The sequence below is a fragment of the Loxodonta africana genome, chromosome 20, assembly GCF_030014295.1.
Source record: "Loxodonta africana isolate mLoxAfr1 chromosome 20, mLoxAfr1.hap2, whole genome shotgun sequence".
NCBI lineage: Eukaryota > Metazoa > Chordata > Mammalia > Proboscidea > Elephantidae > Loxodonta > Loxodonta africana.
The window spans coordinates 69,321,221-69,344,092 of NC_087361.1; the positions used below are offsets into that span (position 1 = coordinate 69,321,221).

Consider the following 22,872-nt stretch of genomic DNA (forward strand, 5'->3'; position numbering starts at 1 on the left):
ATTACATATTATTTTGTCAAGGTAGATCCCATAATTTTGCTCTGTCATTTCCCTGTTATTAGACATTCAAGTCTTATGCTTTTTTGGTATCTTAAATTTGCTTGGGCTGGGGAAGTTGATAGGAGAGAGACCAGGGATCGGAGAAGAGGGTGGAGAATCCGCCTTCTGACAGCAAAGCAACCAGCCAACGCACTGTTCATCTTTTTAAACAGGAACAAGGTGCTCGTGTGTCCCATGAAATCCGCTCCTGTCATGTTGACCCTTTCAGATTCCAAACACGTTGTTCTGCCGGTAGATGACGACTCCGATTTGAACGTGGTTGCATCTTTTGATAGGCGAGGAGAATATATCTATACGGGAAATGCAAAAGGCAAGGTAAGCCTGGAAGGTGGTGAAATAAGCATCTTTCACCCCGTGCATTGCCTCATTCCCGGTTACTTGTTGTTCCTCTTAGGTTTTTTCTGTCTGTGGACTAAGCACAGCTCCTCCCTGTAGCAGTACAGCCTGAGGTTTCTTCTGTCTGTGGACTAAGCACAGCTCCTCCCTGTAGCAGTGTAGCCTGAGGTGTCTTCTGTCTGTGGACTAAGAGCACAGCTCCTCCCTGTAGCAGTGTAGCCTGAGGTTTCTTCTGTCTGTGGACTAAGCACAGCTCCTCCCGGTAGCAGTGTAGCCTGAGGTGTCTTCTGTCTGTGAACTAAGAGCACAGCTCCTCCCGGTAGCAGTGTAGCCTGAGGTTTCTTCTGTCTGTGGACTAAGCACAGCTCCTCCCGGTAGCAGTGTAGCCTGAGGTTTCTTCTGTCTGTGGACTAAGCACAGCTCCTCCCGGTAGCAGTGTAGCCTGAGGTTTCTTCTGTCTGTGGACTAAGCACAGCTCCTCCCGGTAGCAGTACAGCCTGAGGTTTCTTCTGTCTGTGGACTAAGCACAGCTCCTCCCTGTAGCAGTACAGCCTGAGGTTTCTTCTGTCTATGGACTAAGCACAGCTCCTCCCTGTAGCAGTACAGCCTGAGGTTTCCTCTGTCTGTGGACTAAGCACAGCTTCTCCCTGTAGCAGTGTAGCCTGAGGTTTCTTCTGTCTGTGGACTAAGCACAGCTCCTCCCTGTAGCAGTGTAGCCTGAGGTGTCTTCTGTCTGTGGACTAAGAGCACAGCTCCTCCCTGTAGCAGTGTAGCCTGAGGTGTCTTCTGTCTGTGGACTAAGCACAGCTCCTCCCGGTAGCAGTGTAGCCTGAGATGTCTTCTGTCTGTGAACTAAGAGCACAGCTCCTCCCGGTAGCAGTGTAGCCTGAGGTTTCTTCTGTCTGTGGACTAAGCACAGCTCCTCCCGGTAGCAGTACAGCCTGAGGTTTCTTCTGTCTGTGGACTAAGCACAGCTCCTCCCTGTAGCAGTACAGCCTGAGGTTTCTTCTGTCTGTGGACTAAGCACAGCTCCTCCCTGTAGCAGTACAGCCTGAGGTTTCCTCTGTCTGTGGACTAAGCACAGCTTCTCCCTGTAGCAGTGTAGCCTGAGGTTTCTTCTGTCTGTGGACTAAGCACAGCTCCTCCCTGTAGCAGTACAGCCTGAGGTTTCCTCTGTCTGTGGACTAAGCACAGCTTCTCCCTGTAGCAGTACAGCCTGAGGTTTCTTCTGTCTGTAGACTAAGCACAGCTCCTCCCTGTAGCAGTGTAGCCTGAAGTTTCTTCTGTCTGTGGACTAAGCACAGCTCCTCCCTGTAGCAGTGTAGCCTGAGGTTTCTTCTGTCTGTGGACTAAGAGCACAGTTCTCTCTGTAGCAGTGTAGCCTGAGGTTTCTTCTGTCTGTGGACTAAGCACAGCTCCTCCCGGTACCAGTGTAGCCTGAGGTTTCTTCTGTCTGTGGACTAAGAGCACAGCTCCTCCCGGTAGCAGTGTAGCCTGAGGTTTCTTCTGTCTGTGGACTAAGCACAGCTCCTCCCTGTAGCAGTGTAGCCTGAGGTTTCTTCTGTCTGTGGACTAAGCACAGCTCCTCCCTGTAGCAGTACAGCCTGAGGTTTCTTCTGTCTGTGGACTAAGCACAGCTCCTCCCGGTAGCAGTACAGCCTGAGGTTTCTTCTGTCTGTGGACTGAGCACAGCTCCTCCCTGTAGCAGTACAGCCTGAGGTTTCTTCTGTCTGTGGACTACGCACAGCTCCTCCCTGTAGCAGTGTAGCCTGAGGTTTCTTCTGTCTGTGGACTAAGCACAGCTCCTCCCTGTAGCAGTGTAGCCTGAGGTTTCTTCTGTCTGTGGACTAAGCACAGCTCCTACCGGTAGCAGTGCAGGCTGAGGTTTCTTCTGTCTGTGGACTAAGCACAGCTCCTCCCTGTAGCAGTACAGCCTGAGGTTTCTTCTGTCTGTGGACTAAGCACAGCTCCTCCCTGTAGCAGTGTAGCCTGAGGTTTCTTCTGTCTGTGGACTAAGAGCACAGCTCCTCCCTGTAGCAGTGTAGCCTGAGGTTTCTTTTATCCGTGGACTAAGAGCACAGCTCCTCCCTATGGCAGTGTAGTGTGAGGCTTCTTCTGTCCGTGGACTAAGAGCACAGCTCCTCCCTGTAGCAGCGTAGCCTGAGGATTCTTCCGTCCATGGACTAAGAGCACAGCTCCTCCCTGTAGCAATATAGCCTGAGGTTTCTTCTGTCCGTGGACTAAGCACAGCTCCTCCCTGTAGCAGAGTAGCCTGAGGTTTCTTCGGTCTGTACTAAGACCACAGCTTCTCCCTTTAGCAGTGTAGCCTGAGGTTTCTTCTGTCCGTGGACTAAGAGCACAGCTCCTCCGTGTAGCAGTGTAGCCTGAGGTTTCTTCTGTCCGTGGACTAAGACTACAGCTCCTCCGTGTAGCAATGTAGCCTGAGGTTTCTTCTGTCTGTGGACTAAGAGCACAGCTCCTCCCTGTAGCAGCGTAGCTTGTTTTCCTGACATGCTTTAGTGATAATTTCTGTTCTTTGGATTTTGAGCACTCAGAGTTTATTTGATCGAGAAAAGGGTGAGAGGCCTTTGCTGAATGCTAGTAACGTAGGGTCATTTCCAAATTATAAAATTGAAATGTCATATTATCAAATGGAACACTCTTAATGAAATGTCTGATATCTGGTTCTGTAAATATTGTATCATTCAGGGCAGCTTAGCCTATAGTCCTAAGACTTTATTCTCTTTTTTTTTCCTATCTGTGAAATTTCTGGCCTTGTCTTTTAGAGTGTTGGGAAGGTCCAGGACCTTCTGTCTGAGATATGTTTTAGAAGGCATTTCTTCTATGGAATTGGAAGTCAGACTAGGTGAGCTTTAAGGTCCCTTTTAAGCCGAGTCTGTAATTCCATTAGATGCCTTGATTTTTTTGGACTGGGTACATATGGGCTAGTATAATTTCATGGTGTATAGCTTCATGACTACTTTAGAAAGTAGTTATTTGATCCTGTGGTTTTTTCCCTCCTTGAGACCCCGTAAAGTTCTGACATAGCGATTGTTTTCCCTTCAGATAGACTTTCTTTCTTTAAAGACCAATCATTTCATTTTCAGCCTAGTAATGATACTGTAATTCCATCGTGAGGTATTTTTTCCTCTGTGGGTGTGCACAGAGCCCTGATGGCTCAGTGGTTAAAGCACTAAGTTGCTAACAGAAAGGCTGGCCTTTTTATCCCACCAGCTGCTCCTCAGGAGAAAGATGTCACAGTCTGCTTCTGTAAAGATTACAGCCTTGGAAAGTCCATGGGGCAGTTCGGCTGTGTCCTGTAGGGTCACTATGAGTTGGAATCGACTTGGTGGCAGTGGGTTTGGGTTTGAGTGTGCAGTAACAAAAAGAATATAAGGTAAACATTATATTTGAATAGATGAAGACACTGTCCTTTCTTTGAAAGGGTAAAATGCAATTCTAGTTAATCAGGTTGAATAAATGGGAATAGAGATACTTAGGTTTTTATCTACTCTCCAATTTTGGAAACAGAAACCAGATCTCATTACTGTAAGTTACCAAAATGCTCATTTTTTTCTCCTTTAAACTTTAGATTTTGGTCCTAAAAACAGACTCTCAGGATCTTGTGGCCTCCTTCAGAGTAACAACTGGAACCAGCAATACCACAGCCATTAAGTCCATAGAGTTTGCCCGGAAGGGGAGGTAAGCGAGACCTTGTCATTCTCGGGACAGCTTTAGGCTTTACCAGTGAGTGGATGTTAAACATGCCTTGAGAGCCACAGTTTTTCTGTATATTATGCTCCCGTTTTTTAAAAAAGTTTAGTGAAAAAAGGTGACATATTTTTACACGAATAACTTGAACCTTCTGTGTTTGTCTGCCAACTGTGCCAGGGAAGTATTTTCCTAGGCGCAGCTATGCCGGTTTTTTTTTTTACATGTTGCTGTAAAAAAATTAGCATTGCACGCTTATGAAAATACCTAGGGGAGGGGAGGGCGTGGCTGGCAAATGTAGAAGGCACGTGTTATTTTTGTGAAAATACTGTAGAAGCCTTCAGTATTTAGTTCATGTGTTCATAATATTTACCTCCTTGAACTACCAGCCACATCTTCCTTCCTCATCTGGAGGTTAGCAGCCAGAAATGACACCGTAGTGGTTAGTGCTTAGAGCCGAAAGCACCGGCACACAGCGCTGGGTAAGGTTAGTTACTGTTGGAATTAGAATTGATGTTACAGAATTCACGTAATAACTGAGCGTGTGCTTTACTCACATAAAATCTGTTTTACCTTTGTGATGCCAGATGTTATTCTGATAAATTTGGTTGCCTAGTTAGAGTAGATATACCAACACAAACAAGAAGAAATAAATTGTCAGTTGGAGAGGTGGCAGGCATCCTGTTTACACAGGGACAGCCCTGCACACTCAGGGCACAAGTGCTCACAATCACCGAAGCTAGCGAAGTTTTCCGTCAGTGGTCTGTAAGGTGATGAGGTAACTTATACTTTAGACAGATTTCCACTGGTGTCATTACAGTGAAGAGTTAGGCATTTTAAAACAACAGTTTACTAACTCATTAGGAAGAATATATTGTATATATTTAACTATAGGCTTGTGAATTTAGTAAGTTAGTTTCAATTTAGAGGCCTTGGGTCTCAGTCAGATACTGATCATTTGTGCATGTAGAGTGCCTAAAACATTCTCACTTCAAATTATATTTTGATTTGAAAGGTAACAAGTAAATGCGTAAGTGTTCTAGTCCATTACTTAGATGTTTACCCAATCTGTCCTCGACTTAGTAGTTGCTTTACTGTTCTAAATAACTGGTAGTAATGGGAAATGTTAACAGAAAGAGATTTCTGACCTCTGGTATTGATGTTTTTATCCTTTCCACAGTTGCTTTTTAATTAACACAGCAGATCGAATAATCAGAGTCTATGATGGCAGAGAAATCTTAACCTGTGGGAGAGATGGAGAACCGGAACCTATGCAGAAATTGCAGGACTTGGTGAATAGGTATGTATACCAGCCAAGAAGAATATGTGATGATTCATAACCTGGACTTGAGTTCCCATTCTCCATGGGTGCTTCCTTTGTCCCTTAGGACCCCGTGGAAGAAGTGCTGTTTCTCCGGGGATGGGGAGTACATAGTGGCGGGGTCAGCCCGGCAGCACGCCCTGTACATCTGGGAGAAGAGTATTGGCAACCTGGTGAAGATTCTCCATGGGACCAGGGGAGAGCTCCTCCTGGATGTGGCTGTGAGTACAATGGGAGGTGGTTTTTGTTAGGTGTATAATCCAGAAAACCTTGAATCTGTCTTAGAACCTGTTTTTCTTTCCTTCATTATAATTTAGTGGCATCCTGTTCGACCCATCATAGCATCCATTTCTAGTGGAGTGGTGTCTATCTGGGCACAAAATCAAGTAGTGAGTATTTTTATGGTTTAATTGCTTTGAAATTGCTGTTAAATTTTTCTGTTACCTGTCATAGACGTAGTTTTCCTTTGCTTTTCATTTATTTAGCTCAGTTAAGTAAAATCAAGATGTAAAACAGAACTAACTGAGCTAAATGTTAAATTTTCTTATAAGTACTCTGATTACATTTTACCTCAAAATCACATCTTTAAAAAGACTGGAGAAAGCATTTATTTATATCAGGAAAAAAAACCAGAAACATTGCTGTCCGGTCGATTCCGACTCATAGTGACCCTATAGGACAGAGTAGAACTGCCCCATAGAGTTTCCATGGAGCACCTGGTGGATTCAAACTGGCAACCTTTTGGTTAGCAGCCGAACTCTTAACCACTGCGCTACCAGGTTTTCCGTTTATGTCAGAGCTACAGTCAGTAACATGGAATGGTTAAGATAGGAAATGTCTTAAAATAGTAAAATGTATCTTAATTTTATTCCTATCTGCCAAATTTGATTTCAGAATTGCGTCTCTTTCATGTTCAAATTTTCATTTATGTCATTAATGTCCAGATTACAGATTAGCTTGCTTTCTCACTATGTTACACAGTATATTTTGTTTGTGGCATAGGAAAATTGGAGTGCATTTGCACCAGATTTCAAGGAATTGGACGAGAACGTGGAATATGAGGAGAGGGAATCAGAGTTTGATATTGAAGATGAAGATAAGAGTGAGCCTGAGCAGACAGGTAATATTTCTCAGTCGCAGATGGTATTACTAAAGGAAGACTGATTGTTTTGCATAATACCCTCTCTGAATTCGTGTGGCAAATATATTTCAACACTTAGTCTAAGATGCCTTTTATTTTCCTTGAAGCTTACTAATAAGTTTTGATAGTGTTTTGAGAGCCTTAATTTGTAAGGTATTAACCAGGGGCTTACCTGGGCATTATTAGGGCTCAAGCAGCTCTCTGAACTTTGTACATTGTAATTTCCTGTTTAGCTGCGGGTGATTAGGGAGGCTTTTATTTTTTTTACGTGGGCAGTTTCAGCACCAGTCCCTCCTTTGTGAGTCAGGTGAGGGGAAGAGCAGGGACTGAAGTCAGACTGCCTTGGGCAGAGTACTTACTCCTGAATTTCCTCATCTATAATATAGAGGTAGTAATAGTACTTACCTGTTAGCATTGTGGAGATAAATGAGATAATTCCGGTAAAGTGCTTAGAGGAGTCCCTAGCTGCTGGACTCTGAAGTGTGCAGGTGGCATTCTCTGTGTGATGGCGAGAATCGTTGTGATTTTTCTCTCTTGTCTTCTGAACTAGGTGAGAAGCTCCTTGAGAATAAAGATTTGATTTTTTCTCACCATTTTAAAAATTTTATATATTTTGTTGTTGAGATACACCACTTCAGAGGTTTCTGCATGTACAATTCAGTGGCATTGACTACATTCTTCGAGTTATGCAGCCATTCTCACCCTCCTTTTCTGAGTTGTTCCTTCTCCATTAATTTATATTCACTGTTCCCTAAGGTTCCTGTCTGATCTTTCAAGTTGCTATTATTAATTCGATTCCATATAGATCTTAAAGTGTAATGCTCAAGGCAGACATTTTTTACTAGTTAAGCTAAACTAAGCTAAGAAGACTTCAGGGGATATTTTTGTTTTAAGGTTTAAAGATTATCTCAGGGTAATAGTTTCAGGGCTTCATCAAGATTGGACTTTTTATCTCCATGGCAACTTATGCAGGGCATTACACCTAGTAGAGGTTTGTGTGTGTGACTGCTGAGTGCCCAGTTAGTGCTGTCAGTGAGCAGTGCAACGCGCAGACCGCTGACTGCTGGGCCGCTGCAGGTGCTGGGATCATGATCGCAGGTAGTGAGTTCTCTCCACTGTGGAAGTGCTGAGCCTTACTCTGTGGTATTAGCTAACTTGTACACTCGATGTGTTTTAGGACCACCAGGGATGCAGAATATTTGAGATTTTATTGGTATTTTTGGATTATATTCTCTGAAAGGTTTTCCAGATTCCACAGCTAGAATTTATTGTTCTCCCTTCTGTCTCCTTAGCATATTGCACACACCCTTACTGAAGCATTAAATTGAAATCATCTATTTGCATCTGTCTCCCCAGTCAGATGATGAAGCTTTCCTGACGAACCAGCCCCAGCTCTTGCTGTCTCACCACTCTGTCCAGAGTGCCTACCACATGGTGGAAATTTAGCAGATGTTTGTTGAATGATCGATTAAATGGACTGGTTGACTTTCCTCCTCTGTTTCTCGTGGATTTCGATGTTTGAAAATCATTAACCTGCAAGTTAAAAAAAAAGGCTTTCCACGTCTTCTCAATTCTCTTCTGTGTTCGTGTCCTGCAGGAGCTGATGCTGCCGAGGATGAAGAAGTGGATGTCACCAGTGTGGATCCTATCGCTGCCTTCTGTAGCAGGTGAGCCAGCACTGAGGGCTGAGGTCTAGGCCTCTCCCTGTCTTCAGCTTCTGGCATTAAACTACTAAATTCCCCCTGGCTGTGCCTTCAGCCCTGTCTGCTTATTAGCCAAAAGATAACTTCTTCACTTTACAAGAAACACATTTAGTCTTTATTCTCTTAGTTTGCGCTCTCTTCTCCCTCAATAGAGAATTTTAAGAAACTGAAATAATCCATTTGTACCATTTATTTTATTTTTGCTACTAATTTTATTAATCGTGCTGTCCCATTTCCATTTTCTCATCTTGCCTCTCTTAAAGTTGTAGATTCACATACCTGCTGCTTATGGTTAATATAGGTGATTCTGGCCTAAAGGAAGGGTTCATGGTTTAAGCAACTATTTCCTCTTTTTTCCAATCCCTGTCTGATCCTGTTCCAAATAGTGATGAAGAGCTGGAAGATTCAAAGGCTCTATTGTATTTACCCATTGCCCCTGAGGTAGAAGACCCGGAAGAAAATCCTTACGGCCCCCCGCCGGATGCAGTCCAAACGTCTCTGATGGACGAAGGGGCTAGTTCAGAGAAGAAGAGGCAGTCTTCAGCAGATGGGTCCCAGCCACCTAAGAAGAAACCCAAAACAACCAATATAGAACTTCAAGGAGTACCAAATGATGGTAAGAGCCACATCTTCTCTCTGTTGTCTTACAGATGCCACCTTTTACTGGCCAGCATGATCTGATAATTTCCTGTTTGGGAGATTTTACCTTTAAAAGAATTTTCCCTTTAGTCTTTTTTATAGTGCTTTACAGCTTTGTAGTGATTTTATCTACATTCATTTCTCTCTTTTTAAAAAATATTTTACTGTATTTTTGGTGAAAGTTTACAAAGGAAAGTAGGTTCTCATTTAACAGTTTCTGTACGTATTGTTCAATGACATTGGTTACAGGTTACATTCTTCACAATATATTAGCGTTCTCATTTCCATTTTGGTTGTTCTGTTTCCATTAATCTAGCTTCCCTGTTCCCCCTAACCTTCTCATCTTTGGTCTAGGGTAGATGTTAACCATTTGGCTTCATCTAGATGATAATTTTAAGGAACACAGTACTCACAGGTGATATTATTTACTATATGGGCCAATCTGTCATTTGGCTGAAAGGGGACCTCTGGGAGTAGTTTGAGTTCCAAGTTTAGAGAGTATCTCAGGGCAATAATCTCAGAAGTTTATTTAGTCTCTACCGGCGCAGTGAGTTTGGCCTTTTTGCGGGGGGAATTTGAGTTTTGTTCTACATTTTTCTCCCATTCTACCTGGGACCATCTATTGAGTCCCTTGGCAGAATGGTCAGTAGTGTTAGCCACGCACCATCTAGTTTTTCTTGTCTTGAGGTAGGTGATGTTGTTGTTTGTGTAGATTATTGCCCTTGAGGTAGAAGACTAGTTTTCTTCTTTCAGGCTTTGGTTTCCTTGTTTCTCTTTAGTTTCAGACAAGTAGAGACCAATAGTTGTATCTTAGATGGCTGCTTGCAAGCTTTTAAGACCCCAGGCGCTACTTACCAAAGTAGGATGTAGGTCATTGTTTTTATGCACTATGTTGTGCCAGTTGACTGAGTTGCTCCATGAGACTATGGTCCTAAGCCCTCGAACTCAGCAGACCACTTCTGTGAGATGTTTGGTTGTGTCTAGGAAGTATCCATAACTGTGCCCCCATGTGCATTACTTTATACTTGCAAATATATGCAGCACACATAAACATGCATATACATATGCCTACAGTTATTCGTATATGCCTTTCTGTACGTTTATGCAAAGCTATATATCTGTGTAACCAAACACACATTTTTTACTTACTACTGTTGTTGCAAAATTGTATATCTCCCAATAATTTTTTTTTCAATTTCCAGATAAATCGTTCATTGACATTAGTTACATTTATCACAGTTTGTCAGCATTCCCTTTAATTGTGTCCATAGCCTTCTATTTGTGCTTTCTTTTTTTTTAATATTTATTTTATTTTTGGTGAAAATGTACACACACATGATACACCCATTCAACAATTTCTACGTGTACAGGTCAGTGACATTGGTTACATTCTTCATGTTGTGTCACCATTCTCACTGTCTCTGCCCATCCCCACCATTGATGGAGACTCACTGCCCCATAAACTACTTATCTATTACTGTTGTTGATTTGATCCGATATAGATAATTCTTCAAAAGAGTGCAGTGCTCAAGGTGAACATTTTTTACTAATTTAGCTGAACAGTAGTTTAGTTGGAAACCCTGGTGGCATAGTGGTTAAGTGCTACGGCTGCTAACCAAGAGGTCAGCAGTTTGACATTCTACATCCCACTTTGAAATGTGGCGCCTGGGGTCTTAAATGCTAACAAGCAGCCATCTAAGATGTATCAATTGGTCTCAACCCACCTGGATCAAAGGAGAATGAAGAACACGAAGGTCACAGGATAACTATGAGCCCAAGAGACAGAAAGGGCCACATGAACCAGAGACCTACATCATCTTGAGACCAGAAGAACTAGATGGTGCCCGGCCACAACCGATGACTGCCGTGACAGGGAGCACAACAGAGAACCCCTGAGGGAGCAGGAGATCAGTGGGATGCAGACCCCAAATTCTCATAAAAAGACTAGACTTAATGGTCTGACTGAGACTAGAGGAATCCTGGCGGTCATGGTCCCCAAACCTTCTGTTGGCCCAGGACAGGAACCATTCCCGAAGACAACTCATCAGACATGGAAGGAACTGGACAATGGGTTAGAGAGAGATGCTGATGAAGAGTGAGCTACTTGTATCAGGTGGACACTTGAGACTGTGTTGGCATCTCCTGTTTGGAGGGGAGATAGGAAGGTAGAGAGGGTTAGAAACTGGCAAAATTGTCACGAAAGGAGAGACTGGAAGGGCTGACTCATTAGGGGGAGAGTAAGTGGGAGTATGGAGTAAGGTGTATATAAACTTATATGTGACAGACTGACTTGATTTGTAAACGTTCACTTAAAGCTCAATAAAAATGATTAAAAAAAAAAAAAAGGTCGGCAGTTTGAATCCACCAGGAGCTCCTCTGGAAACTCCGTGGTGCAGCTCTACTCTGTCCTATAGGGTTGCTATGAGTCAGAATCAACTCAACAGCAGTGGGGTTGGTTTTTTTGGTTATTTAGTTTGAAGATGACTTTAGGGGATAGGTTTTTTTTTTTTTTTTTTTTGTACTTTAGATGAAGGTTTACAGAACAAACTAGTTTCTCATCAGTTAGTACGCACATTGTTTTATGACATTGGTTAACCACCCCATGATATGTCAGCACTCTACCTTCTCAACCCTGGGTTTCCTATTACCAGCTTTCCTGTTCCCTCCTGCCTTCCAGTTCCTGTCCCAGGGCTGGTGCACCCCTTTAGTCTTGTTTTGTTCCATGGGCCTGTTTAATCGTTGGCTGAAGAGTGAACCCCAGGAGTGACTTCATTACTGAGCTGAAAGGGTGTCAGGGGCCAGAGTTTCTCCAGTCTCTGTCAGGCCAGCAAGCCTGGTCTTTCTTTTTGAGTTAGAATTTTGTTCTATATTTTTCTCCAGTTCTGTCCCAGACCCTCTATTGTGATTCTTGTCAGAGCAGTCAGTGGTGATAGCCAGGCACCATCTAGTTGTACCAGACTCAGTGTGGTGGAGGCCATGGTAGATGTGGTCCATTAGTCCTTTGGACAAATCTTTCCCTTGTATCTTTAGTTTTCTTCATTCTTCCTTACTCCGGAAGGGGTGAGACCAGTGGAGTATCCTAGATGGCCGCTCACAGGCTTTTAAGACCCCAGACGCTACTCACCAAAGTAGAATGTAGAACATGTTCTTTATAAACTATGTTATGCCAATTGAGCTAGGTATGCCCCAAGATCATGGTCCTCGGGATAGTTTTGGCTTAAGGTTCAGAAATTTTCTCAGGGCAACAGATTCAGGGGTTCCTCCAGTTTCAATGGGTCTAGTAAGTCTGGGTTCTATAAGAAATTTGAAATTCTGTTCCACATCCCCCCCCGCCCCCGCTTTGATCAGGGCTCCTCCATTGAGTCCTTGATCAAAACTTTCAGTAACGGGAGACCTGCAGTCCAGTTCATTTTCCAATCCCTGGATCCCCTTCCTCTGCTGCTCCAGGCAAATAGAGACCAACTGTTGTATCTTGGATCGCAAGCGTTTAAGACCCAGGTACTACTCACCAAACTGGGGGGTAGAACAGAAACTCTAAAATCTGTTAGGACACTTGGCTAGATAGTCCCATGAAGCCATGAGCCTAAGCCTTTGAACCAAAAGAACTAATCCCATGAAGTGTTTGTTTCTACCTAAGTAGTTATAGAAACTGCGTCCTCTTTTTTTTGTTTGTTTGCTGCTGTTGTAAAATTATACGTAACACAACATTTGCCATTTTGCCCTTTTTCTGGCATACAGCGTAGTGATATCAGTTACATTAGTCAGGTGGTGTAAGCAGTACCCTTAATTGATGCCAATTTTCCCAGCACCATAGATATAAACTCACTACTTTTCAGGGAATGATTCCCTCTCTCTGTCCTTCCTCCCACCCTAGATAACTACTAATAACGTTGGTCTCTATATATTTACCTATTCTTGTCATCTCATATAAATGAGGTCATATGGTATCGTCCTTTTGTGACTGACTTATTTCACTCAGCACGGTATTCTCAAGGTTCATCCATGTCGTAGCGTGCATCAGAACTTCATTTCTATTCATGGCCGAGTAGTAGTCTGTTGTATGTATGGACCACATTTTGTTTATCCATTCATCCGTTGATAGACACTTAGGTGTTTCCACCATGCTTTTGTGAGTAGTATATAAAATAGGTATATATCTGTTCATGTTACTACTTTTAGGCCCCTAGGGTATAAACCTAGGAGTGGGATTGCTGGATGATATGGTAGTTTAATTTTTACTTTTTTGAGGAATAACTATACTGTTTTCCACAATGGTTGTACCATTTTATATTCCCACCAGCAATGTATAAGGATTCTTGTCACCTCACATCCTTACCAATATTTGCTGTGTTCTGGGTCTTTTTTTGATAATTGCCGTTCTCATAGGGCTGAGGTGGTATCTCTTTGTCGTTTTGATTTGCATCTGTCTACTGGCTAATGATACAGAGCGTTTTTTCATGTATTAGTTGGCCACTTGGATATCTTCTTTGGTGAAGTGTCTGCTTATGTCCTTTGCCCATTTTTGATTGGGTTATTTGTCTTTTTGTTGTTAAGTTGTAGCAGTTTTCCTATGTTTTGCATATTAGACCCTTATCGGATATATGGTTCCCAAAGGTTGTTTCCCCGTCTATAGGTTTGCCTTTTTTACTCTTTTGATAAAGTCCTTTGATGAATATAAGTATTTACTTTTTATGAGGTCCTAGTTACTTTGTCTTCTGTTGCACATGGATTTGTTGTTGTATTTGATAATCTGTCATTGAGAAAAACTAGGTCCCATAGTTTTGCCCCTGTATTTTTTCTCAAGAACTTTATGGTTTTAGGTTTAACATTTAGGTCCTTGATCCATTTTCAGTTAGCTTTTCTGAGAGGTATTTTTCTTTTAAAATGGGGAAATTCTGCACTTTAGTACCTTGCCTAAGATGGCAGACACACTTTAAATCTTCTGATACCTGGCTCAGAGTTCATTTCACATAACTTTCCTTTTTCTTTTCTTTTTCCCTGGACTGTATTTATTAGGTAGCAAAGCACTGATCAGATGTGGACAGTCTTTTCCTCCTTCCTGCTTACTTTTCCACTCTGAGTATGGAAGCCTTTGCTTTCACTTCCTGGGATGGGTAGGGATGTGTGTGTGTGTTTACTCTTAGACCAGATCAATTAATTACACAGCTGCACATTTCACTGATGGTATGGATTGTGTAAAAAAAAAAAAAAGATTTTTTGTATGGATTGTGTACCTCGTCTCCTACTCTGATTGAGGCACTTTTTTATAGTTTATGTACAATGGCTGATTTTTACATCAACCTACAGGTAGTTTTACTATCCCTGCTTTACAGAGGAGAAAATTTAGGCTTTGAGACGTTATCTAACTTGCTCCAGGTCTCATAGGAAGCGGGGAAGTGAGGATGCTTACTTTGGTCTCTGTAGTTCCAGGGCCCATTCCCATGCCAGTGTGTGTGTGCATTCCTGCCTTGGCTTGACTGGGTATAGTATCAGTGTGTATCTCGGCCACCTTTTCAGTTGAGAGCTGATAGGGTGTGGTGTGAACTATACAGGCCATGTGTGTCTTTTGGCCAGGTAACTATTTCTCATTTTATGGGCACTCTTAGTGTTTTTCTCCTTCTATTAGGGAACCTGGGACACTAGAGCAACATTGTTTGCCTGTTGATAGGTGACATGGCAGGTGTCCTGATTGGGGTGATGGCACTGGTGGTGTGTGGATTCCTTTCCATGTCTATCTGTCCTTTTACAGAAGTCCATCCACTACTGGGTGTGAAGGGGGATGGCAAATCCAAGAAGAAGCAAGCAGGCCGACCTAAAGGATCAAAAGGTAAAGAGAAAGATTCTCCATTTAAACCGAAACTCTACAAAGGGGACAGAGGTTTACCTCTGGAAGGATCCGCGAAGGGTAGAGTGCAGGCGGAGCTCAGCCAGCCCCTGACAGGTAAGGACACGCTGGGCGCGCCGGCTGGCTTGCTTTGCGGCCTTGCTTTATCCAGCCCTTGACTGCGTTTCACTGCACCACTCCCTTCTTCTCCCCTCCTTTTCCCAGTGGCGTATATTCTGAGTTTGAAACTGCTGCTAAGAGCAGGCTAAACCAGATTTGGCTTAATTCAGTGGCTCTTACCCTTGCATCCGTAAATAAGTTTCAAGGATCTACATTCCCCTGACATTATATACAAAATATTGTGTGATTTTTTTTCTGGAGACTATGTCCATGGTTTTCATCAGATTCCAGTAAGAACCCGTGACTTAAAACAGGGTAAGAACTCCTGGTTTAATTCATTTCTTGGTCTGTATTTGCTGCAATTTTTTTTTTTTTTCCTCCCTCCTCAAATGAAAGAGTAGACAAAACCAGAAATAAAAGCTTGCTTTATGCAGCCCCTGACTGTTTAACTGTGGCAGCTTTTCTCCCTCAATCCCAAGTTGGTGTTTTGCTTTCTCCTGGTAGTCTAGAAGCAATATTTAAATTGTTAATAGTACCATCATGTTAAAGAAGATGAGGTGTTTTTTTCAGGATCTATAAACAGGAGGAGACTATTAAAAAGATAGAAACTTACAGTGTCTATGTAACATCTTAACACCTAAGCCTTTTGAAATTTAATAGTCTTTCTTACTTTTGTTTGATTGAGGGGTGTTTTGGGGGATGAAGAACAATTGCAGTTTCCTGTCAAATACTTGTGAACCTAGGCTATACGGTCTCTTGTTTGGAAAATATTGATCAAATTCGAGTCCATTTCTATTCAGACATTGTTGGGCTTTGCAGGTTTTTGATTTCGTTTTATATATAAGCATGCTTTAGTTGGTATGATGCTCTTGACTTTCTGTGGCTAGGTCAGTAGGCTCAGGCAGGATTGATTAAATATCAGTGATTGTATTTAATATTGTTTGCTTGTTTTTGTTTTTGCTACTTTAAAATTTCAATTTAAATGGGTTATTCCAAATGTGAATATACACTATAGAATGTAAAACAGAATTCCTTATCTCACTTAGACCTTAAATCAGCTAACCATTGTCCGTGAACGTGAATTCTCTTCTACAGAGAAGCTGAAATAGACTCACTTAGTCACCATTTTGATTATTCTGCCTCAGGTTTCTTAGATTCAGACTTGAGTTTTCAGTAGCCTAACACCGTACCACTGAGGACCAGCATCCTTTTTCCAACAAGACTTTACCGTACACCACTGATAATCAGTTACCCCCTCCACATTCAGTCCACCTAAGGCCATGTCTGTATATATTTAAAAATTGTCCTGAAGAGTCATACGTACATTGCCAACAAAGATTTCAGATCGATAATCAACCAGAGGTAAATAAAAATGATCCTTCCATAACCTGCTTCTTGCACAAGCTGATGCCACTACAGAAGAAACAATTTGAAGTTCAAATAGATTTCCCTGGCCCAAAGAACTAAGATGCTTCAGGGTGATTTAAAATGTGACCAAACATATTCAATTAATTAAAACACTCTAGGACACAGTTTCTTCAAAACCTGTGTCTAATAATTATTTGCTTTTCAATAGTAATTATACAATAATGAAATCTTTTAAAGTTTGTTAAGAATCGCATTTTCCTCTCTATTATACAGTGATTTTAACTGCTAATCATAGTAGATGTGGCTGCTAACAGTGACTTAATCTCTCTGGTGTTTCCCACATTGGGTTTCTGTGAAGGCTGTATGAAGTACTCTTAGGTTTTACAGCTGAGACCACAGCAGTAGTTGTGTCTCTCACCTATGCTTCAAAAATGTCTAAATGAGAAAAAAAATCAAAATGTTGACTTGGCCTGAAAGATGTGGGCCTTTTTATTCCCTAAAATTTTCAAAGCACTGAATACATATACTTCCCGTTGAGTGGATTCTGGCTCCTAGTGACCCTACAGGACAGAGTAGAACCTGCCCCATAGGGTTTCCAAGGCTGTAATCTTTATGAAAGCAGACTGCCACGTCATTCTCCCACGGGAGCTGCTGTGGGTTTGAACCTCCAACCTTTCAGTTAGCAGCCAAGCACTTAACCACTGAACCAGCAGGGCTCCTTACTGAATACATATACTAGTGTTGTTAGCTTAGTGACAGAAGGGAAGTTTGCAGTGAAATGAGCGAGAGGATACCATTATGAGCCCTTGTGGTGCAGTGGTTAAGTCCTTGGCTGCTAACCGAAAGGTTGGTGGTTCGAACCCACTGGCCACTCTGTGGGAGAAAGCTGTGGCAGTCTGTTTCCATAAAGATTACAGCCATGGAAACCCTATGGGGCAATTCTGCTCTGTCCTGTGGGGCTGCTGTGTTGGAATCGACTTGACAGCAGTGGGTTTGGCTTGGTTTTGGCATTAGATGTTTCCTTTTCCTCACTTTGCTGACAAGCCTAAATGAGGTCCTGACCTCTCACTAAAGGCTAGAGCTTGAATCTCAGAACAGCAGGTGCTTCATACTGGAGTTTTGGTTTCTCGTTATTTTTGTTAGACACTTAGGTTGGTCAGCCTTAAACATAGGCAGCTATTTTAACAGCGTTACCTCTTAAATGGACTAGAGGAGATATTCACATAGCAGGGCCAGGATGACGATTCATTTTCTGGAAACACCCAGACCAAACAACTGCACAGATTACCACAGACATCTCACCAGCGTCTTCTGATTGCATACCGTGTATCCTTCCCCACATGACCTCTCCGTCTTTCTCCCCATTTTCTTCCTTCTTCGCTGGCTTTGATTCCTTGACCTTTTCCTGAGTGGGAATGTCCACAACAGAAACAGCCAGATCACACTCCAGAGTGTGCTGAGGAGCAGGGTCACTGATAAACATCAACAAGGGTTCGTGTCTTGGTTCTAAGACTTTCTCTGAAGGGCTGGATTTGGCTTTATGACTGGCTGCAGCGTGGTTTGAATTTTGCAAGTCTACAAATTTGGGGGAGAGTGGTGAAACTGGATCACAGATAACTCCATCAGAAGCCTCAGTTTCAGGGCAACGTATGAGACCTCCCATGTGAGAGTCCTTGGGTGACGGTGGGACGTCATCCAATATCATGGTTGGCTTGGAGGGCCCTGAGCGGGCAAGGGCTGGCCGGCACTTGCTGATTTGCATATGGTCTCCCAAGGCCACTGAGGCAAGCTCTGTGGTATTGGGTCTCCTAATTCTCCATATCTTGGAGATTGCCAATAAAAGGCACTATGTAGCCATTGCAAACTTCCCACCAGATATTAAGAAGTAAAACCTAATCCAGAATGCCTGAGGCATTTTTTAAAAAAATCAATCCAATCTGAGGATAGTATTTGTAAATCCAAGGTTTTGTACCCCCCACTCCCCAAAAGGGACTGCTTTTGCATTAGAGCCAAATTGTTTGAAAGCAGGATCAGACGTGTAGGCTCTGTTGCTATTCAAGTTAGATGAGTGACAAATACTGTTAATATCTGCAGTTGACCACTTACTGAAGAAACTGTGCAATAAGCTTGATTAGCCCCAACAAAGCTGTCATAGTTTGTTGCATGTTGCAACAGGAGGTTCTGCATTTCAAGGGAAGGCTGGAAGACAGAATCACCACTGTAGCAGTCATCTCGCCATCTGGAATCTGGGGCTACAGAAAATCTTTCCCAATAACAGCTTGTCAGTACTGGGTGGCACCACAGTGCCTGCGTCCATGAAGATACACTTGCTGTGATGAGTGAGGACCCATCAGTGAAGCTTGGCGAGGGTGACCCTGAGATTGGGACTTTTTGGAAAGGCCACGTTGGCATGTTCAGCACCATCTATCAAATTCCCCTCAATTACCCCCCTCAGATACTTTCCAGAACACAGCCCTCAGCAGACCAGAGACTTGAGATATAAGCAGAATCACCGCTTGCTTCACTGCCCTTGTTTTCTCAAGGATTCGCCCGGAACCGGAGCTCACTGGCAATAAACTTCGTTAACAGCAAGTGTGACAAAGGTGTGGTCTGTCACAGACAGAGCCTAAAGGCATGAAGGGGCTGGTGTGCTCCTGGGTCAGCTGAGGGCCTCTCCTGGGCATAGGTTACAGCCAGCAGAGGCATGGCTTCCAGAGGCAGACTGGCACTGAGGATCTCCCTGCCGTCGGCCACGCTGCACCACTGCCTTCCTGGTGTCAGCCCGCTGCCCACTCTGCCCCAGGGCTCTGAGCCACTCCCTGGTCACTTCCTGAGGGACTGCCAGGCTGTTCCACGGGGCTGCATCATGTTACTTTCTACCTTTTATGTGATGAACAGTCTCTAAGATTGATTATGAATTCCCCCTAAAATTAGATGATTAGTTAAATATTTTTCCTCATTTCATGTGATCTTATTAACTGACTAAGGCAATGCTTGAAAGTCATGATCCAGGGTTCTCTCAGGCCGCCCTGGCTCAGACTGCTGTTGGGAGGTACTCCAATGAGTGTTCATCATGAACTGAATTTTTCTTAATTTTAAATTACTGGAGATTTCCTTTATGTTGTAGTGAAATACTATAAATAGTATATGTCCTTGGAGCAGTTGCTGCTTCAGATTTTTAGATTGCCTGGAGGTCTTCTATTTCTGTGTATCTTGCTTTGAGTATTGCTTGCTCTGGCTTTGGTTTATTGCTGATGCCTCACCAGGACAAGAATGAGGATGATACATAAACATGAACTGATTTCAGGTAGCCAGCCAGGTATCTCAGGGAGCTCATTAGTCATCTTGAGTGCCTATTACTCTTGACCTGCGATCACGTCAGTTTCTCCCGTCGTGGCTTTCAGCTTACAGTGTCAGTGTTGTGTCCATTTAAAAACTGTTAACACTAAATGACCAGGGTACCCCTGGGAACAGCCAGCAAAGCTAGCCTTAGAGTGGTGAAGGCGCGTATTGAGCCCTGTGGAACAGATTCCTCTACCTCAGGATTTTTTAAAAAGAGGTTAATGATTCTGTTTTATGTTGACAGCCAGTTGTAAAACATGTGCTAAGCTTTTATCTTGCTGAACAATAGAAAGTTTGATTTTTAACAGTGTAGTACTCAGCGGAGAGTTTGACTTCATTATAATGTCAGTCTGCTGTCAGGAAGATGTGAATGCTTTCGTTGCCAGCTGTCAGCTGTGCTTGAGCTTTACTTTAAAAACCAGTAAAACCTGAGCTTTACTTTAAAAATTTTACTATTAAAAAAAGTATCGTAAATGGTTACTTTCTTTCATAGCTTGGGCAATTAATTTTTAACCGTTTTACTGTTCCAAATGGCATCTGGGAAGATTTTCTTCACCTTGTTCTCTTTTTACACTTCCTAGTTAATATTTCACAGCAGCCCATTTAAGGATGTCCCCTCAGAGGTTGGACAGCTTCTATGGAATAATCAGGGAAGTGTTCATTCGATTTTACTAGTCGATCGGTTGTTGGTGCACAGAGATGTGGTTAGTGTCTCTCATGAACATTGCACCATATTTGGAATTCAGAGGTGGTGAGAGAATATCACTTCAGGAACAGAGGTGCTTGGGAAAGGGCCTGTAGCTCACTGTTAATCCTTTAGCAACTGAGTGTTGGATGTGAGAGTTTGAGAGGCGCGGTACCCTAGAATTTCCTTCCCACTGCTTACTACGCTTTGTGATGTGTTAAACGTTATTTGTTAACACCTAAGACAATGGTCAGCAGTTTAGAGAATGTGTAGAACTCTGATCATTTTTTCCCCCCTTTGGGACAGTACTAGAAAAGTATTGGGGTGAGGGGTTGAGGTTGGGATTATTTGTAGTTTTAGTAAAGGGTAATAGGGAGTTGGAGTTGGTTATTACTTTTCATAAAGGGAGAAATTTTTAGCCCCTGTATGCCTGTAACGTATCACCCGGCATCCATCAAGCATTTTTGTTCTTGTATGTAACTAATCTAAGTAATGCTAAAAAAAATCTTTTTGTGTCTAATCTCTTTAGCAGGGGGAGCAATCTCAGAACTGTTGTGAAGACCTGTGAAGTTCTTCGTTCTTCCCCACTTTGCCATCATGTGGCCTCTGGACACTGTGGTCAATCATTTGAGATTGACTTTAATTTAAAACAAAGGCCTCTGCCTCCCGCCCAGGAGGTGGAAGGAGTGAATTTTATGTTTGAATGAAGAAGTGAATTATGGAAGAAAAGTATAAGCCCCTTCCCTTCCCTTTCAAGCATAAGTCCAAATAGGCTCTCAGGAATGAGGATTTGTGAACATACCACAGAGGAGCTTTGACTCATTGAAACTTAATGTTTAGTTATGTTGCTGGAGAAAAGATAACTATGGTTTTTACGCATCTAACCTAGCATCATTGAGACCTGTTATTTCCTGTCTTCGTTTGCCGTCTCTCCTCAGTGCGTGTCCTGGAGTGACTTGTTTTACTGCCAGTGTCCTAGAGAAACTTGCGCTGGATATTTTCTTTCTTCCGTTTTTAACTTTGCACTCCCACCATATACGCCTATGTTTCTGTACTGTGTGCAGAGGATACACAGCAGAAGAAAGTGCTTCAAAGCTTTCAGAAAGAGAGGAAAGATAAGACGGCCCCTCTTCCTGCCATGCCGCATTTTGCCCAAGAAGCTGGATTTTTTTCTTGTTTTCCTTTCATTCTGTGTTTCCCTCTAGCACTGGTTTGTTTGCATTGATCATGGGTTTTGAAGATAACTAGTTTCATCTGTCTCCAGCAAAGAATCATCAGTAGTTTATATTGCACTATGTATGCTGGCTTGCAGAGATAGAAACAAACCAAGGTGTCTCAAAATAAGCTTTTTTTTTTTTAACTGGGGTGGGGGAATCTATGCAAGGACTAAAGTAAAACTGTCCCAAATCAAAGCAGCAACAACATAATTCAAATCAAAGATGAAGGTAAATTTTTTTTTATCAACCTTTCCTTCCTGTATCCATGCTCCCAGTTTCTTACTACATGTTTTCAGTCACTTCCTTTCTGTGAAAGGTTGCTTAGCTCTCTCTCTTTTTTTTTTTTTTTTTCGCTTTTACTGCTCTTTATATGAAAGGTAGCAGATTGGATGGACATGTACCTTAGATGGTTGAAGTTCCCTGAAAATCCAGAGTGAAGAAACTGGGTGTGAAAGGGCCTGCTAGCCTCTCTGAGTGGAGCTTTTTTTAGCTGACCGAGAGTTGGTTACCCTGGTGGTCCTTTTAGTATTTTCAAAGGAGAGTTTAAACACCATGCATATTGTGAAATCCACATCAGCTGGCAAGTGCTCCTGTAAGCAGCTGAACAAGTTGATTGGCTTTGGGATTTTGGGTAGAAATCAAGGTGGAACACATCAGTCGGTCCTATTCCGTCTTCAGAGCCAGTTCCCTTAGTGGTTGAAGGAGAGAGCTCTCTCTCAGTCAGCTGCAAAACATCTGTGTTTTTAAAGGCCATTTTTCCTCCAGTGTCCATCCTATAAATTTGATGTGAGCTGTACCAGTAGTAGAGATTGGTAGGTGGCTCACTAGGTGGGTGTTTGTCTTGTGTACATTATACCCATTCCATTTCTCTCTACACTGATGCTGCAAGCGTGTGCAAACTGTGATACCGAGGGTTTCTGTCTTGTTTCTGTGCACGAAGTACCTTGGTTTCCTCTTCCTGTGCATTTGGATTTTATGCTCTGTCCACCTCCTGAACTGGCTACTGAGAAAAGCAGCTGAAGCCTTGTCAGACTGTCTCTGACAGCAGCTCCTAATAATTATTTATGCTTTGGGTTTTTTTGTTCAGCTCCTGAAGCTTTCTGTCCATTTCTGTTTGAATTTCTCGAGTTGTACAATGTATGTATATCTTCTTCCCCGGTTCCCCCAGCTCCCGTTGGGTTTTTTAATGTTTGGTAGTTTTGTACAAGATGAGACTTAGACTTGGGTATTTCTTGCTGAAGCTTTAATGCTTTGTAAATAAAATTGGATGTTTATTAAAGAACAGATGTAGATGTTTGTTTGTAAGCACCGATCACTTCTAAACATCCAACTCTGCTTTGCCTTGTACTGTGGAAAATGCAGCTTTCTGTGTCGAGAGGACGCTAGATCTCTACTCTGGGTAGAA

The 22,872-nt window shown here is 42.6% G+C and overlaps 1 protein-coding gene and 1 pseudogene across 3 annotated transcripts in view; one reads left to right on the forward strand and one right to left on the reverse strand.

Moving 5' to 3' along the window:
* Nucleotides 1–22,749, forward strand: part of RBBP5 (RB binding protein 5, histone lysine methyltransferase complex subunit) — a 48,361-nt gene extending 25,612 nt beyond the window's left edge. For 2 of the 3 annotated variants that reach the window (XM_010590251.3, XM_023548307.2), the window contains exons 5-14: nucleotides 213–375; nucleotides 3,989–4,098; nucleotides 5,288–5,407; nucleotides 5,496–5,649; nucleotides 5,746–5,817; nucleotides 6,431–6,548; nucleotides 8,167–8,236; nucleotides 8,659–8,888; nucleotides 14,661–14,852; nucleotides 20,780–22,749. In XM_010590251.3, the coding sequence (XP_010588553.1) occupies nucleotides 213–375; nucleotides 3,989–4,098; nucleotides 5,288–5,407; nucleotides 5,496–5,649; nucleotides 5,746–5,817; nucleotides 6,431–6,548; nucleotides 8,167–8,236; nucleotides 8,659–8,888; nucleotides 14,661–14,852; nucleotides 20,780–20,808 (1,258 nt within the window). In that variant the 3' untranslated portion in view covers nucleotides 20,809–22,749. The remainder of the gene's footprint in view (nucleotides 1–212; nucleotides 376–3,988; nucleotides 4,099–5,287; nucleotides 5,408–5,495; nucleotides 5,650–5,745; nucleotides 5,818–6,430; nucleotides 6,549–8,166; nucleotides 8,237–8,658; nucleotides 8,889–14,660; nucleotides 14,853–20,779) is intronic. The other variant, XM_010590252.3, reaches the window with a different exon arrangement.
* On the reverse strand, nucleotides 17,953–18,929 carry LOC135228321 (glycogenin-2-like; annotated as a pseudogene).
* Nucleotides 22,750–22,872: the final 123 nt, after the last annotated feature.